The sequence below is a fragment of the Cetorhinus maximus genome, chromosome 7 (assembly GCF_964194155.1).
Source record: "Cetorhinus maximus chromosome 7, sCetMax3.hap1.1, whole genome shotgun sequence".
In the NCBI taxonomy this organism is placed as follows: Eukaryota; Metazoa; Chordata; class Chondrichthyes; order Lamniformes; family Cetorhinidae; genus Cetorhinus; species Cetorhinus maximus.
In genome coordinates this window covers 137,147,903-137,166,577 of record NC_135885.1, presented here as the reverse complement: position 1 = coordinate 137,166,577, position 18,675 = coordinate 137,147,903, and the positions used below count along the sequence as shown (strand labels likewise).

At 47.4% G+C, this 18,675-nt stretch overlaps 1 protein-coding gene across 1 annotated transcript in view; it reads right to left on the bottom strand.

Moving 5' to 3' along the window:
• Window positions 1-18,675, bottom strand: part of LOC144683094 (kelch-like protein 1) — a 386,264-nt gene that overhangs the window by 203,120 nt on the left and 164,469 nt on the right. Inside the window, exon 4 of the mRNA XM_078546112.1 lies at window positions 1,095-1,291. Within this exon, the coding sequence (XP_078402238.1) occupies window positions 1,095-1,291 (197 nt within the window). The remainder of the gene's footprint in view (window positions 1-1,094; window positions 1,292-18,675) is intronic.

Below are 18,675 nucleotides of genomic sequence, written 5' to 3'. Positions count from 1 at the left end.
CCCTCCTCATTTAAAAGGATCTAAATCTGATTGAATGGACTTTAATATTGTTTGTACCACGGCGCTGAAATTTGTGAAACAACAAAATGGTTTGCCAAATATTTTTTATGCGATGGTGCCCAAAGCTTTTTTCTCCCCTTCTCTCTTGACATCATTGAGTCCTAGCTGGAATGTGATTTCATGAACTCCAGTCAGCAGAATCTCAGGTAAGTAGCCACTGTTTTGAAAGGGAGTTCACTGGATAACAGGAACCATAATCGATTTTCACCTATCAAAATCAGGGGGACTGGTCCCTGTTGTAATGCACTTGCCAGTGAGATTGGCTATGATCAAATAGCCTAGCGTAGATATGAGTATCAAATGCAGGACCTTTGCAACCTGTGTGTTTCCAGCATTCAATTCATAAACTTAAAGAGTTACTGGGGGAACTAAGATTGTGCAGTCTTAATCCTGAACTTTCAGAAAGAGAAGCCCAATTGAAATTCGAAGCCAAACAAATACAAGTTTCTGGTGAAGCACCAGGGATCCACTGTCAAAACTGTTCGAAATGTCACCCCTTCTAAAAATAATTTTAAGAAGACAGAAAATACTCTCATCAAAATCAATCCCCAAAACGTAGAGGGCCGAAATGTTAAATGTAGGTTAATAGCTGCATCAGATGTATAACAGGGTCAATTTACAAATTTTAATTCCCGAAATGGAGCTTTGCTTCACCAGCAAATAATATCACAGATTTGTACAACACAGAAGGGGGCCATTCAGCCCATTGTGGCTGTGTTGGCTCTTTGACAGAGCAATCAAAGTAGTCACAGTCTCTTTCACTTTCCCCAAAGCTCTGCATAATGACAAGAACAGAAGTGCAGCAGACTCACCAAAGGATTTTCCATCTGTTGATCTTGTAAAATTTATCTATACAAAACCTAGCCCAAGAATGCAATCTTCAAGGCTTACATTTCGGGTAGAAATGGGCACGCCAGGCTGAACACTGACAGCATTCATGAGCAAGTCTGTTCACGTAGAACACCATACACACAGGGGCAAGGAAGAAGTGATGCAAGAAGGTGATTGAAGTAAAACATCTCTTGTCACCTTACCATAGTATAGCTGTGAGCCACCTTCATTAATTCAATGCAGCCCTGAGCATCAGCAAATGCACGGATACCCAGGCAGTTTGATGGATGCAGCAGCTTCATTAGGAAATGGCAGCACACCTCCACCACTTGGGAGAGCTGGAGCAGGCAGGCGGCTGCTAAGAGATTCTCAATTGTCTCTTCCTTTAACTCAAGGCAGCCTGAAAACAAAACACACTGTGACAAATGGGCTCTCAAGGGTGACACGACAAACAAAGACTTTCAAAAGAAAGTGCTATTTTTTGCACAACATTCGCAATGGCACTTTGCTTTCCCTGCCTGTCAATAATAATGAAAAACATTCAAAAGTAAATGTGAACAGTTTGTGTGCAAATTCCATGTTAAAGAGGCAAATGATTTTATCCTGAACTGTTTAACAAACCCTTCTTTGGCATTCAGTGAGATGAAAGAGCCAGCATGCATTAGGTAATTGCAGTACAAATGACATACAACTGCTTCCCCTCCTTCAGTGCTAAACTAGAATTTTCCAATCGGCATAATTTTAACGCCATTAAGTGAATATTAAAATAACCTCATGCAGAAATCTAAATAAATACTTCTTTATTAATGCATGTGTGTAATGGTTATGTTGAATTTACATAAGACACTCGTTAGACCTCAGCTGAAGTATTGTGTACAGTTCTGGGTGCCACATTATTGGAAGGATGTGAACACATTGGAGAGAGTGCGCAGAAAAGGCTTACGAGAATGGTTCCAGGGATGAGAAATTTCAGTTACGAAGGTAGATTGGAGAGATTGGGACTGCTCTCCTTGGAGAGAAGAAGGCTAAGAGGAGATTTGATAGAGATGTTCAAAATCATGACGGGCCTGGACAGAGTAGAAAGGGAGAAACTGTTCCCGCTCATAAAAGGATCAAGAACGAGTGGACACAGACTTAACGTGATTTGCAAAAGAAGCAAATGTGACATGAGAGAAACTTTTTCACACAACGAGTGGTTCGGGTCTGGAATGCAGTGCCTGGAAGTGTGGTGGAGGTATCAAGAAGGTATTAGATGATTATTTGAATAGAAACAATGTGCAGTGGTACGGGAAAAAGGCAGGGCAATGGCACTATGTCATAATGCTCATTTGGAGAACCAGCACAGGCACAATGGGCCAAATGGCCTCCTTCTGTGCCATTAAAATTCTGTGATTCTGCGAAGATGGAACCGATCCTTAAAAATCAAGCTCCATGTTTTCAACTTCAGGGTTTAGACCGGTGGATGAAGTGATGCAGGTTAAAGGAAGCATTTGCCCTTCCATCTGATACCTCCATTTACTCAAAATGAAAGAAGAGTTAATTTAATAATTTCAGCACCAATCACATTAGTCTTTTTAATACTTCATTATTTGCCCTTGGGATGTAGGTGGCACCTGGTGACCTACAATTATTGCCCATCTCCAGTTGGCCTGGGGACATCAAGAGTTAACCACACATTTTGGACTGGAGCCACATGTAAACCAGAAAAGTTAGCGGGAGTAGGTTCTCCTCCCTGAAGGGTATTTGGTTTTACAACATAACTCTCATGACCATTTTTCCTTGGATGGCAGACTACAATCTACCAAATTTATTGAATTCAATTTCACAACTTTCCTTGAGTGGGATTTGAACTCCCAACCAATTAGTTGCCTATTACCATAACCATTGCACTTCTATATGTGCGGTACATGGCGCATGAATACTTTAAAGAGAGTTTATTAGGAAACACAATTCAATAATTCTTTTCATTTTTCCTTAAATAAAATACTCCTTTTAAAAATGCATTGAAAACATTTGGAGCTGAAATAAATGCATGAGTCTTCTACATCAACACCAGACTAACACTGGGGTCGCACTGCTTTATTCTGAATGGGCTGTTTCTCACCAATGTTGCTAAATGAGGAGAGGTTGATATTTTCATTTGGTCAGTGGAGGGAGTTGTGAACTGCTGTTCCCTCCCTCCCTCCATTCCCAAAGTTCTCAACAGGAGGGGTCGGTGTGCTGAACTAAACTCTCTCTTTATTCAAAGCACCAACATTTTTCCCAGTAGAGTAGTGAACACCCTCTAAGTCCTGAAATTCCTCTTAATGGTGATTTGAAAGCTCTCTACCATCCCCCAAGCTTTGAAATTAACCTTCATTACCTGTGGGTGTTTATGATCTGAAACAGGTGTAAATTAGGCACTAAAGTTTCCAATATGGTGGGCAACATGCCCGGGAACCTACCATACCTGATGGTTTAGGCATTAAAAGAGACACTCAGATCCTTGGCCTGAAACAGGCACCAGAAGTTTTGCAAATAAGAGAGTCTAGGTGTTGTACTGTAGGATCATTCATCTTTATCCCTGGCGTGTGCATGTACATATGTGAAAGAAAAAAGTAAAGATAAAGATAAATCTCTGGTTATGCCATCATTATTTGTTACAATCCCAGGTGTCCCATGATAAAAAAAGATTAGGGTCAAAAAACACACAGAGTAGATCCACCAATATGATATTAGGAATGGAAAACTTCAGTTATGAAGAATGTCTTGGAACACTGGACTATTTCCACTGGAAAAGAGAGAGCTAATAGAAGATTTAGTAGAGGATTTTAAAATTATTAAGATGTTTTTGTAAAGTGATAAGAATTTTTTTTTTTAAATACACAGAATCGCAGAATTTAAATGGCACAGAAGGAGGCCATTCAGCCCATCTTGTCTGCACCCGCACTCCAAATGAGCATTATGACCTAGTGCCATTGCCCTGCCTATTCCCTGTACCCTTGCACATTGTCTCTATTCAAGTAACCATCTTTCTTCTGACTGAGACTGGTTGGCTAGTGATCATCAAATTAAAATTAATGGTAAGAGAATGGGGAGAGAGCTTAGGAGAGGTTTCTTGATCCAAAGACACAATGGAATATGGAATGTTTTGAGGCAGAGACTATTGCAGCTTTTAAGGTGAAAATGGATACATATTTGGAGCAAGGGAAATTACAAGATGTGAGAGGGAGCAGAGCCGTGTGATTAGTTTTGAGTCTCTCGACTAAAGAACTGGTCGACATGGGGCCAAATTTCCAACTTGTTTGTTGTAAATTCCTATGGTTCCAAACTATTTGAAACATTGTTGAAAATCAGTACTTTAATTTCCCCCACAATATCTGTTTCATATACATTCTATAACCTAGATTGTCTGACATACAATTATTATGAATAGTTATTCATCCAGAGATCTGAGACATATAAGCCATCTTGTAGATAACAAGACCCCACTGTACATGCACTGTGAAATAAGTACATACAATTTACAGTGCAGAAATGGACCATTCTGCTCAGTTGGTTCACACACGCCTCCTCCTACCCCTTTTAATCTCATCCTATCAGCATGTCCTTCTATTCCTTTCTTCCCCCTGTGCTTATCTAGTTTTCTTTAAATACATCCACAATATTCACCTCAATTGCTCCTTGTAATAGTGAGTTCCATATTCTTGCCACTTATTGGTAAAGAAGTTTCTCCTGAATTCCCAGTGGATTTAACGTTAGCCATGTTATATTTATGGCCCCTAGTTTTGGCATCCCTAAACTATGTGGAAACTATGAATAATGATTTTTGCAAGATCACATTTTATGTCTTGTACTAACCCCAGATGTTTCAATATCTGAGAAAAATACTTCTGCCCAAAAACCTATCACATAGAGTTGTAATATTTATACAAATCAATTTATTTTAACATTTGCCAAATTACATTATCTAAGAATGATCTTGAACCCTGGAAGAAATATACAGTTTAATGATAGGTAAGAATCAAGTTGCAAATCCATCAAAAGAGTTGGTAAGCACAATTTGTCTTGTTTTGTTGAAAACTTATCTGTCTAAAATTGTTTGCACTCGCTGACATTCACCACATCTTTATAAACCTACAAAAAAAAAGCCCTTGACATCTGGCTTATTCAAACTGTAGAATTAAGTTTGTGTTTTCTAGTAGACAACTGTGTTCCTGCAACACTAGTAGTTTAATGTTGTAAATATCCTGGGAGTTACCATTGACCAAAAAGTCAACTGGATCAGCCACAGAAATGGCGTGGCTACTGGAGTGGGTCAGAGTCTGGGTATTCTGCAGAAAATACCACCTGACTCCATCTACAAATACAAGGTCAGGAGTGCAATCGAATCATCTACATGTACCTGGTTAGGTCCAGCTGCAACAACCCTCAAGAGGCTTGACATCATTGTTATGACCAGGTCGACTGAGGTGAACTAACTCCTCATTTTGCCCTACTCCTGAGTTGGTTATAACAGAGTTTGAATTTACAAGAGAGTGATATTCCCAATTTAATAAATATTTAACTGTGTGTAACTTGGTTCAAGAAATAAGACAGCCAGGTTCCTTAAGCTAGCAAGTAAAGAGGTAGTTTATTGTTAAAATTCACTCAGGTAAAGGGAAAGAAATTATTAACAAAAGGTTTAAAATGTAAAATAATGTCCAACTATGCACTGATGCAAAAGCAACACACAATCCCGCAGCCCCGCCCCACCCCTTGCCAAGCATAAACAAGAGATAAAACTCTGCAGACTATCAGATCTTAAAAAATAAACTTGGCCAAGTAACAAGTAAAAAAAAAATTGAACATATTTTACAGAGTCTTGTTTACAGATGAAGGCTCCCTTTCCACAGTAGCCGCTGGGTCTTGGGGTTTCTCATTGGAGACAGTGGTGTTGATCCGGAATTCTCCACTCAGCACTTTTGGTTTGCAGCAATGAAGTCTTCTGGTGGGTTTTTCAAACCACAAACAGCTAAGCTTTGATGGGAGAGGTTTCAGAGGAAAGAGAGATGGGATAAGGCTGTTGCACATGTGGAAATTCCTCTCTGACTGTTCAAAATCCAGCATCTTTTCACCCAAGAGCTGGATTACGTGACCTGTCTCTGAGAGCTCCGTAGACTTGGGGCAGAATCACCCTAGATTTGCACCAAGTGTTGTAGTGGGTGGGAAAAACAACGTTTTACCCTTCGGCCACAATGGCTGCGTCTCATGCCATATCATCCCAAACCCGCCGTATTATTTATGCATGCCTGGGAAACACGCTGTTTCCATGGCGGGTGTGCTCCCATTCACCTGCCATGCCATCACCTCGTCACTTCATCACGCTGGGCGCCACATTTAAAGTACAGCCACGTGCAAACCTCTCAGTGCTTCCAGCCCAGGGACTGCTGCACAGAAGACAGGGTGACCCCAAAAGGCGAAAAGACTGCAGCTGCCCGGCTTAGTGACGCGTCCCTCGAGTGCCTTTTGGACACCGTGGAGGCCCGCCGTGACATCCTCTACCCCTGCTCTGGCCGCAGGATAAGCAGCAGCATCACCAATCCAGCATGAGAGGTGGCGGTAGAGGTAGTCAGAGCCAATGCCCTGCAAAAGAGGACAGCCACTCAGTGCCACAACAGGATGAATGGCCTCATCGGTTCCACCAGGGTTAGCCACTCTTCTCATCACTCTCAACTCACACACTCACAAACCCATCACACGCCCACAGGGATCTCACACCTCAAGGGACAACACCACTAACTCTCACACACACCCTCACATCTCCATCAGGATCATATCATCCCGAGCTCACGTCCTCATCCTGTACATTGGATTTGCTCACCACACAATCATTCCACACAGTGCCATGTGTCCTGCTCACAATCCACCTGTTCCCATTCAGGAGAAGCCTGCTCATAATAGCAGGGAGAGGCCCCAGACCAGGGGTGGAGTGGCCCACATTAGGCCCCTCACCCACTTTGAGGAGTGTGCCATCATAGTGACTGGTGAGTGCATGGACCATACCTGTGGTTACGGTGAGGTCGGTGGCGAACATCCTCGTGAGGATCCTGCACCACATCATCCCTCTCGCAACACAACTGTGTGCGCTCTCTTTCCTGTTTTTGACTCTGCTGCCATGCACTAATTATCTCTACTTTGGTTCACAGGGAGCTCTGCCAAGCAACCAGCACCCTCAGCCAGCCAGACCCTCAGCTCCATCCAGGTCTTCACTTCCAGTCAAGAGGACACTTCCTCCATTGAAGAGCTGGAAATAAGCAGCCTGGAAGACCCATCACAGAGCTTACCCACACCCTCCAGCAGTGCAGAGACACACACCTTGGTGAGACCTAGATCTAGGGCAGGCTTGGATTTGCAATCTGGTGGTCACTGCATGCACACACGTCCACAGCAGGAGGAGGCAGGTTCAGCCGAGCTCCCCGGCACTTGGAGGACTGCTGGAGAAGAGGCATCTGTGAGATCCGAGTCAGATGATGAACCTCTGGATTTGGCCTCCCAACTCATCCTAGAGAGTCAGGTGGAACATCCCCTAGAGCTGTCGGAAGCCCTCAATAGAGTGGCTCACGAGTCGAAGGAGTGTGTCTGCCTGCTCTCTGATGAAGTGGTGCCCACTTGTGCATGTATGAAAGTCTCCATGGGATAGATGGCGGATGTCATGGAGACCCTGGTCCAGCAGAACAAGGAGATGCACGCAGACCTGCACTCCAACGTCGGAGCCATGGGTGAGTTCCTGCAGTGGCAATGCAAGAGGGAGTCGGAGCACCTCGACATCCCTCCAGGAACTCCTCCCCCTCAAGGAGTCAGGCCAGGGCCCCTGGACACCCTAAGGGAGGAAGAGTGGCAGCTGGACACCCCTGGGTCATCTATTCAATAGCCTCAGAGGCTGTCCTCTCCCTCAGAGTCCCCTTTGCCTGTGAGCCCCGTTGTTTGTCACCGCAGAGGGAGCAGATGGCCAATGAGTGATTCTAGAGGGAGAAATGTGCCTGGGATAGGGCCTTTTGGAGCCTCATGCAAGCACTTCAAGTCCCCACTGAGTCATCGCTGTCCCTTCTACTGATACCGTTGAACCCTCACCCTCCCACCCTACTGCCTCACTCTGCCCTTGGTCATTCTCACCATTCCCTCATACCACACCCACCCTTAGTTTGCTCCCCAGGAGGCACTCATGGACCCATCAAAACCCCCTCTCACATTCACTCACACATCCTCCCCCTCCGGACACCCTCCCCCCTCTGAACCCCTTCCCCTCTTGGAACCCTTCCCCTCTTGGAACCCTTCCCCCCTTGGAACTCCTTCCCCCCTTGGAACTCCTTCCCCCCAGAACTCCTTCACCCTTTGAAACTCCTTTCCCCCCCCACAAAACATTCCCCCCCATTAGTCTGTCCACCCCACCCCAGACTCCCCCCAGCTTATTTCTTCCCCCTTCCTGACTTCTTCCTCCAACCTTATTCCCTTCCCTCTCCACACTCCTTCCTCTCCCTAGACTGTCTCCCCTCTCCACACTCCTTCCTCTCCCTAGACTGTCTCCCCTCTCCACACTCCTTCCTCTCCCTAGACTGCCTCCCCTCTCTGCACTCCTTCCCCCTTCTGAACTCCTTCCCTTACACCTACCACACACCTTACACCTACCTCTCCAGTTACTGCCTTCTCCCACATTACCCCCTTCTCCCCCCATATTCCCACCCCTCAATATCCCCCCAACAACATTGTTCCCCTGCAATCTCAACACCCCCCCCAACACCTCTTCATTTCCCAATCAATCCTAGACCTTCTTCTCCCACCCTCCAGTATAACTTCCTCTCCCAAACATGGCTGGACCTTCTACCCCCACCCCCTTGACCATCATCCAATGTGAGCGGGCCCTCAACGGCAACTTCCCAATTTCTGTGAGCTGCTTCACAGCAGAGGCATGTCCATGAGAGTCCCCCCAGCACGCCATGGACATTCCTCCAGGATCCCATTGCTGACGGGTTCCAGCATTTTCTGCTCCTTGGATGCCCGCGATGTGAGCAAGGCCCTGGTGGTAAGTCACGACTTCTGCACGTGTCACTTGTCAAAACGCGTTCTGCACTAGCGTGTTTTCCCACCGACGTGGGTGGACTACCCACTGTGGGGGGATAACTCCGGTGGACTGGCCTTATAATGAAATGCGGATGTATTACAATGAGGTTCCCGACGTCGGATGGCGGGAAACGAGGCCCGCCATCAACGGGCTGAGCGGATGATCGCAAACTGGTTTCAGGACGTCATAAAAACAATTTCTGTCCTTCTTGCCATATTGCCTGCTCATGTTGCCAAATACGCTCGATGCCAGAGGGCACAGGAAATTCCACCCCGGTGTTTCCAAAGAAGCAACTTGTGTCCTTTGCAAATACAGCAGAGTAACAGCTGTAAACCAGTGTCATTTGCTTAGAAAAAGTGTTCAAAACATATGTCTGTCCAGCCAATGACATTATAAATTAATATTTTATTTAACACATCTTCAAAACATAATCCAGGGCAAAGCAGTCCGCTCGATGAGCAATTAATTCAGGAGAATTAATATCCACTCTGTCCAACATTATGATAATATGGCTGGTGTTATGTACAGGACACAGTCCAGCAACTCACCAATGCTGCAAGTTTCCACTCAAAAGTCTGCAAAAAGTCCAAGGGCAGACGTTAGCATAAAGAACTAGTGCCATTCCTTCTCACTGACTGCAAAATCTGGGCCAATGTACCTATAACACAATGCCAGACTGGAAAACCTCAGTTATACTGCTGGCTTGTATGTCACTCACTGGCCAGGCTTAATGGATCTCTGTGCTTATCTGGCACAACTCCATGGCATCTGAATGCAGACTGAAAGGTACTACTAGGAGGGAGCAGACAAGACTATTGCTTTTCTCCTCACATTACTGTGTGGTCCATTGGATAATCTGGGAATGTTTTGGATTTGACTTTTCACCAGGTGCAGTTGTAGACCATTGGCCACCAAAGCCCAAGAGGGCTCCCACCTCTAAAGGTGCTTCAGAGTGACTTTGTGCCCAAATTGTACAATGAAGATTGAATCGACTTGGAGCTAAATCACAGTGCAGTCCAATGTGTAGCACATTTGGTCAATTTGTGATTTTATTTAAAGTGACTGCAAAGTAAATATCAAAAGCATTTCCCCTATCAGGCAGTACTGACTGGAATTTCTGCATCTCGAAACATTATTGTATCTATTAACTGGTATAGATTTACAGAACAGTATGAATGTATCCGGTCCAAGCCATCAACTTATGTTGGGAAGCAACAAAAACAATTCCATCACAAGTCTTCTTCTCACTTACTAAATCACTACCTGAAAAAAAAAGTTGGAACTTTTCCAGCTAGCCTGTGATGTATATATAAGTGCATTCTTTTCCTATTGCTACAATAGTGACTGCACTTCAAAAGTACTTCATTAGCTGTAAAACATTTTGTGACATCATGAAAGGCAATATGTAAATGCAAATTCTTTCTTTCTGTTGAGGAGAAACAGTGCCAGTGTTAATTATTCATTGATAACTGGAAAGTGTTGGCTTGAAGAGTCATTTGGCAATGTCTCATTTCAAGCTCTATTAGATTCATGCCAAACAATTTAATCCTGTCAGATGATAAACTGCTCTTGTTGTAAATTCTCTATGACTCTGTGATAAACTGCTCCTTTTATTCATTCATGAGTTGTGGCCATTGCTGGCATGACCAGCATTTATTGACTTTGAGACAACTGAGTGGCTGGTTAGGTCACTTCGGAAGGCAGTTAAGAGTGGGTGCCTGCTGTGGGTCTGGAGTCACATAGAGGCCAGATCAGGTAAGGGTGGCAGATTTCATTCCATAAAGGACATTGGTGATTCAGATGGGTTTCTACAACAATCTAGTAATTTCATGACCATAATTAATGAGACTAGAATTTTTTGTTAAATTCCAAATGTACTTACTTAACTGAATATAAGTTCCCCAGCTTCTTTGATGGGCTCCAGATCATTAGCTCAATAAAATAACTACAATGCTACTGTAACCCTATTTGTACTGGAACAATGAAAGAAAATCCACATTTCAAGGGAGCTACATAATAAAGTCAGTGGTCAGAAACATATCTTTAAAATATATAACAGTGGTAACACCATGGGCTGAATAATATGGGGGGGTTGGCGGGGCGGGGTGGCGGGGGCAGATGGCATGCCATCCCGGTACCACGTCGGCGTGCAGCTGGCCCCACGGCTGCAAAGCGCAGCGGGGCTCATAAACCAGGGCTGAGTGGGCCCTCATTGGGGTGGAATGGGTCAGAAGTCCCGGATTGGACGGCAGCTCCATCGGTCCAGCGCCAGGAAGGTGGCAGTGGTCGCTGCTGGGACTGCAGGTGAGGAGTGGAGCCCAATGCCATGGATCCCTGGAGAAGGTAAGTCCAGGGTCTTGGGCCAGGGCAGTCTGGGGCAGGGGCAGTGAGGGGAGAGGGTGGGTTTAGGAGAGTGACAGGGTAGGAACGAAAGTAGGGGGGGCTGCCCTGCGATCGGCAAAAGGCAGGGCCCGAAGAGGGACCCCCTGCACTTCCTCCCGCCCTTCAACCATTTCAGGTTAAAAATCAGGCTTCCCACTCTCACCCTGCTGCCCGTGCCAAATGTATTATGTGGGCAGCGTTTTACTTGGGTATTGATAACAAGCCACTAATTGGTCAATTTAATATGGCGGGCATGCTGCCCATTTTGGTATTATGGGGCTGAGCTCTTGGGCTGCCAGAAAGATGGTGGGAAGAGGGCCCACCCCATTGCGGGAAACATGCCCACTAAGGGCATTCAAAATTCAGCCCCATGTGTGAACTCCAACTGCTAAAGATAAAGTATCCTATGATACTTCCCACTCCATCAGTGCCTCCAAACCCACCTCACTGCTTTGCTCTGGACTGCCCAACCAGAGGAAGTAGTTTCTGTCTCTCATGCAACTTTACCAAATTCCAAGTGTGTGTGCGCACAAGACCTTGAATCCAGCCCCCGACATTGAAGTTGTATCTGTTCGATAAAAGTGCAGTTAAGTACATGTTCTTCTGTTGGGAAAAAAAAAAATGGGACTTTGCTTTCTATACTGATATTTTAGAGGCAGTGCGATTCTATTGGTCAAAAGTAAATCTTAGAAAGTTGTCATATCCGTCCAAGATAATGGGCTCCGACAATCAGTTGGCTCCCTTCTTCTTTCTATCTAAACCCTCCTGGGCGTTAGTACTTCCAATGGACAAACTGGACCTTCAGCCAAGTTCCGTTTGCCCTATGGAAATGGAAACTCCACGTAGGGAGACTCCACCCCTGGTTCTGCCCCTTATAAAACCCGACTTAGCTGGTGAGCCAATATATCTTGAAGCCAGGCTATTCCGAACTGTTTCGATAGACTCTCACCAGAGTTAAGGTGGGAACCCCTGGCACTAACGTGGAAGCTCCACTCTAATACGTTTTATACATTCGTTGGGGTGTTTGTATCAATGGTGTGCATATGCTTTGGAATCCAACATGTTGACCCTGCATAATCACTGAATGGAATCCCTTACAAATCTCTCAAGCAAGTCTTAAATTTGTGAAAGATACCCGGTTTTAATGAAATTGGAACTTGTACAGAAACTGTGAAATCTGTCAATGCAGTAAGCTGTGAAGCCAAACACAGCCTGAGTCCTTTAGTTATCTTGTCACAATTTTCTCTAGAAATACTTCAATCCCCCGATCTCACTCTACACGCCAGCAGTATTTTTATTTAGACAGGCTGTCAGTTGACTCATTGGCTACGGCTGCTCCTGACAGGCAAAACAAATCAGGTAACTAAAAGCCACAAAATGTGGGACTTATTGAATTCCTTCCAAATGTATTTGTTACAGAGATGTGAGACTATATATCACTGAACCAGCATAGCATCATCCCATGAGAATTTTCAAGCTCTGAATCTCTTTCATTGCATGCATCTCTATAAGTGGATTAACAATCAAATAGTGAACTTGTTAGAATGACTCCTGCACCAGTAGCAAACCTCAGAATGATTGGCTGATGTGGGTGGTGCAACATTATCAAAGCATTTAACTGTAGAATGTTTGGTGCATTTTTAACAAAGCCCTTTTTTTGACTGAGACATAGTGAGTCATCGGCCAGAATTTTCTCGTTGGCGTGCGGGAGTGGGCCCTGCACACCGATGTGTAAAATGACGCGCGGTGATGTCGGGCGAGCTGCCATCACGGTATTCAGGTGGGCGGACGTGTGATGTTCTCGGATGCGCGCCCACCATTAATTAATCACCCAGTTAAGGCCCTTGAGGCAATACCTGACTGCAATTTTCTCCAGGCCCATGCGATCTTCAGGACGTCTCATGGGCGCAACGGGCAGGCGGGTAGGGGACATTTGTATAAACCTCATCCACGGGAGGGATGAGTGGTGAGTGGGGTTGTGAATGTTATCTGTCAGGCATTTAAGTGTGCAAGTTATTACCTGTGTGAGCGTACCAGCTGCTTGGACAGGAGTAAGCTTTCAGGTCAGGACTCTACTGTAAAAATCATTTTTGGGGCCTGCAGCTATCAGGAAGCCTTCCCTTAGCATGGGAATGGGTGATGTGCTCTCCACTGCAGGCACTTCCTCTGAGGGGGAAGGGAGGGACAGAAGGGGAAGGAGGCCAGGAGTCCACATTCAGCCTCCAGGGAAACCACCTTTGGGAGGACAGGCACCGGCACAAGGGGTGCAGGGCCAACAGGAAGTCCAAGGCGGAAGACGCCATTATCCTGCTGCCAGGGTATACAGGTGGCGAAGCAGCTACCTCAATATGTCTGAGATGCAGTGCCGAAGAAGGCTCCGCCTCTCAAGGGAGACAGTCACCTCCATTTGTCAGATGATTGGCCCTGAGATCTCCGTAAACTGTGTGGGTGAACACCCCATGCCAATGGCGCTAAAGGTCACAGCTGCCCTCAACTTCTATGCCTCCGGCTCTTTCCAGGGCTCGGTGGGTGATCTCTGCTGAGTCTCCCAATCAGCTGTCCACACTTGTGTCAAGCAGGTTACAGCCGCTCTATTCAGGTGTGCATTGACCTTCATCCACTTCCGCTGGGACGAGACCAGCCAGACAGAGCGAACCAGAGGCTTCGCAGCCATTGCTGTCTTCCCCCGTGTCCAGGGTGCTATAGACTGTACACATGTGGCTATCAAGGCGCCAGCAGGTGAGCCCAGTGCCTTCGTCAACAGGAAGGGATTCCACTCCATGAACGTGCAGATAGTGTGTGATCACAGGATGCTGATTCTACAAGTCTGTGCAAGGTACCCAGGCAGCTCCCATGACGCCTACATCCTCAGACACTCCCAGGTGCCGGGGCTCTTCAGTGCTCCAGCCCGGCTGGATGGATGGCTGCTGGGTGACAAGGGCTATCCCCTCAGAAGGTGGCTCATGACGCCTCTCCGCCATCCAAGAACAGAAGCTGAGCAGCGGTACAATAGGAGCCACAGCACCACAAGGGCTGTGGTGGAGAGAACCATCGGTCTTCTCAAGATGCACTTCCGATGCCTGGACCGCTCAGGGGGCGCACTCCAGTAACCCCCAGATTGTGTGTCACTGACAGTGGTTGCATGCTGTGCTCTCCACAATCTGGCGCTGGAAAGGGGAATGCAGTGGATGCTGAAGACGTAGACACAGTTGCTCCAGATGCACACGGTGAGTCTAGTAGTGACTCCGAGGATGAGCACACACAGGAGAATGCTGAGGGGGTAGACGCTGACCCGGGCATATTCCAGGGAGGCAGCGACACCCAGGAGGCTTAAATCCAAAGAACCTCCAGCTAGCCCAACACAGATGGACATTCAACACATGTCAGGGCTGCAGGCTCCATACACGATACCTGAGTGCTAAATCTGCCTGGACAGTAACATTAACTAAGGCCCTTTTCAATAAAGCTCAATGTCAAACAACTCACTCATAACATCATGTGTTCCCAACCACTTGAAGAAGTAAGGAATCACCCTGAGGCATGGCAACATGTCAACATTTATTGAGAGAACAAAGGTAACTTCATAAACCAAAAAAAAAGGTGTTGGGCATCACACCAAGTCTTCAATAAATCAACATAAAAGCACCAGTGAGAAACCCGTGGTGTGCCTAAGGTCCTTTAAAATTATGCTTACGGGTGCTCCGTCTAGGTGCTGTCCCCTCGCTGGCACTGGCATCTGAGCCAGCCTGCTCACTGTGCTGTCCTGTTGGCCTCGATGACCTTGGCGGACGTCCTCTGGCCCGTGAAGCCTTTGATGGCCCCACCTGGGAGGGAGTGGCCAGTTCCACAGCTGGCTTCTCCCCAGTTGCCGCAGCCTTATCGGATGCCATGGTCACTGGCAGAGGGGTGGAGGATCTACTGCCTTCATCCAGAGCGCCCTGAGAGGAGCCCGCAGAGATGACAGGCAGCTACTGCACTGAGGTGAGGTCACTTTGGGCTTCCCTGCTCACCGTAGATGGATGGGCAATGAGCTGGGATACTTGGTGCCCAAACCATCTCCCACATTGGCATTGACCAGCTGAGGTCAATGCAGCTGTGAGGGCTTGCAGGTCCGAGCGCAACCCCAAGAGGCCCTGATTGTTCTCCTGGAGGAGCCTCTCCATGAGAGTCACCACTGTCTCCATGGAAGAAGCATGGCGCTCGACCATGAGGCTCATTGCATCGGTGATGTTCCACGTGGACTCCTCAAGCACAGGCACCATGCCACGCATAGCCTTGTGTATCTCTGCCAGATCCTCCCGCATACTCTGCTACACTTCCAGCGTTTGCTGCCTCACGGACGACTCCAGAGGCACATCCTCAGCCACCGACCGAGCATGTGCCTGGTCCCCAGCGGTCCTCCGTCTGCCAGTGCCATGGGCACTCTCTGTCTCTGCCCACACCTCAAGTGAGTGTGACGTGCCCTCACTGCTTGCCCCAGGGGCACTAGCCAAAGATTCAATTCCCACCAAGGTGCTAGTGTCTGCACTCGTGCCTGCCTGGCAGAGATGGTGTGACGCTGGTGAGTGAATTTCCTCTGGGCCCTCAGGTGCGAGAGGTGGGCCCTCTGTCTCCTCCTCCCGGCCCTGCTCCGGTGATGCAGAAAGGAAGAACAAGGATATTTGATTAGTTACAGTGCAATATTAATGTGCATGCCACTCCCCTGGATCATTATGTGCTCTTCCTTCCATAATTAATGGTCAACCCATGTTGCAAACTACAATCACTGAGCATTCAGCAGTGCCATGGCTTCTGGGACACACATGATGACCTCAGTGCTCGCCAAACATACCTCCCTGTGGCATCCCAGCCTCACCACCACCGGTGGACCTGGGCACATGGCGCCTCCCCAGATCCATGGCCTGCTACTCAAAAGGTGTCAGGATGGCCAACTGGGCCTGGCCTCTGCCAGTCCGCATCTGCTCTGCGGAATTGTGCACAGTCTTCTCCTGAAAAGGAGAGAAGAGCATTGATTGGTCCAGCCTGTACCTGGATTCCCATCACATCCCTGCCACCCCAGCCAGAGTTGGACATTGCAGGACTCCAGTTCTTCATCACCCCACAGCTGGCGCACACTCACCCAAACAAGCCGGGGCTGACCCCCCCATTGGCCAAATGCTGCCTGCTTCACATGTGGCACCACAAGGTGTAACCTTGCTAAGCAAGGAGGCACAAGCACATGGAACGCAAAGGCCAGCAGATGGATTGGTGCCCTGCCAACTGGAAGCTCCCCTCCCAGCATGTTAGCACCCTGACTTTGACATGCTTCCCAGTTCCAGCTCTCTGCCTAGGTGCAGATCCTTGACTTTCACCCCCATTCTACACTCTGGGTGTTAGTGTCACACATGCTGCCAATGCAGAACACACACTAGCTCAACCCTCTCAGGGTGAACTGGGCATGGGCAATACCTCCCGGCACACCCAGTGAGGGATACATGCCGTGAAGGATTCAATGCCGTTACTGCACTCAGAGTTGCTGGGGGGAGCCGACGGAGTGAAGAGGCTGGGGTTGTGGGGAAAGGGTGACAGCTGCATTGAGTGACCTGAGCCAACATGGTACTCACCCTTCCCGAGTGTAGGAGATGGTTGAATCTTTTACGGCACTGACCCATGTGCGTCGCATCACATCACGGGACCTCACACTCTCGGCCACCTCCTCCCACACATGTTTGGTCAGGTGGGGAGGCCTCTGCCTCCCGTCCCTCGGAAGCAGGACCTCCCACCGTGCTGCCACCCCCTCCAGGAAGGCAGCTAGGAATCATCGGAGAAAGGAGGGGCACACTGCCCCGCTGGCCTACCCTCCAGCCTGGCCTGCCTCACTGGCCTACCCTCCGGCCCGGCCTGCCCCGCTGGCCTACCCTCCGGCCTGGCCTGCCCCACTGACCTACCCTCCGGCCCGGCCTGCCCCGCTGGCCTACCCTCCGGCCTGGCCTGCCCCACTGGCCTACCCTCCGGCCTGGCCTGCCCCACTGGCCTACCCTCCAGACCTGCGTGCTGCACAGTAGCCCTCTGCTGAGCTCTTCTACCGGCCGTTGTGAGCAGCCTTGCAAAGGCTGCCAGGCCTTCATTTAAACAGGTCGCCAGGTCACCATTGGATCCAGTGGCCTGTGCACGCCCGCCGCCGCCCGCCCACTCCCGCCATCCTCGGAAGCCGAAAAATACGCTGGGCGGGCCTTAATTGGCCCACCTGCGTAAAATGGCGGTGGGGTCTCAATCGCAGGTGGCAGTCGGGTCCTCACCCGCCCGCGCCCGCTCCCACTCAGCCTGCCCGACATGGGGAAAATTCTCCCCATCGTTATTCCAGTTTAAATTGTGAAAACAATTTTGAGAAAGGGTCAGTAGCTCCTCAAGAGAATTTTTAGCTTTCCTCGTGCTGTTTACTGAAGGGCTTTTTCCGAATAATTAACGGAAGATTTAAATCCCTGCAATCTTGTCGTGATCATATCAGCAAAATAATCCTTCAAAGGGAGTGTGAGCATTGATTAACTTAATCTTAGGATCCTGACCGTTGAACCCTCTCATAACACATAAAGCATAAGCGGGAAAGAAATGTGGAAAGGGAAAAATGGACACAAATGCAAAAGAAAAAAATTCCCAAGTGCATACTTTTAACCTCTTCTGATTTATTAGTTTCATTGTTGTGTATATACCCTAACCTGAGGATTAAGTCTGCAGCAACCATTGTAATGTATAATGGGTTGTCTGAACAAACATGTTTGCTTACAACTTTTTCTCTCTCATGTTTGAGAACATTAAGCCTCGCAATATAACATTGCACATTATTCCCCATTTGATTTTTGTTTTTTACAATGATAATTTGTCCTTTGCTTAAAGGGATCGTGAGTAGCCATTTAGAATTCAGGATCAATATTGGACTGAATGGTCAAATAGCAAATGGTTCCATTTTTATCAAAATGCAACACAATGCTAAACCAAACCTGGATGAACAAGCTTAAGCAGATGTAGATGCTGAGAGGCTGTTCTCCCTGGCTGGAATATCGAGAACTAGGGGTCGTAGTCTCAGGATAAGAGTTTGGTCCTTTTAGACTAAGGTGAGGAAGAATCTCTTCACTCAGAGGATTGTGAACCTTTGGAATTCTCTACCCCAGAGAGCATGTGGAGGCTCAGTTGTTGAGTATATTCAAGGCAGAGATTGATAGATTTTTGAATTGTAAGAGAACCAAGGAATGTGAGGATAGGACAGGAAAATGGGCATGAGGTAAAAGATCAGCCATGATCTTATTGAATGATGGAATAAGCTTGGACGATCATGCGGTCTACAT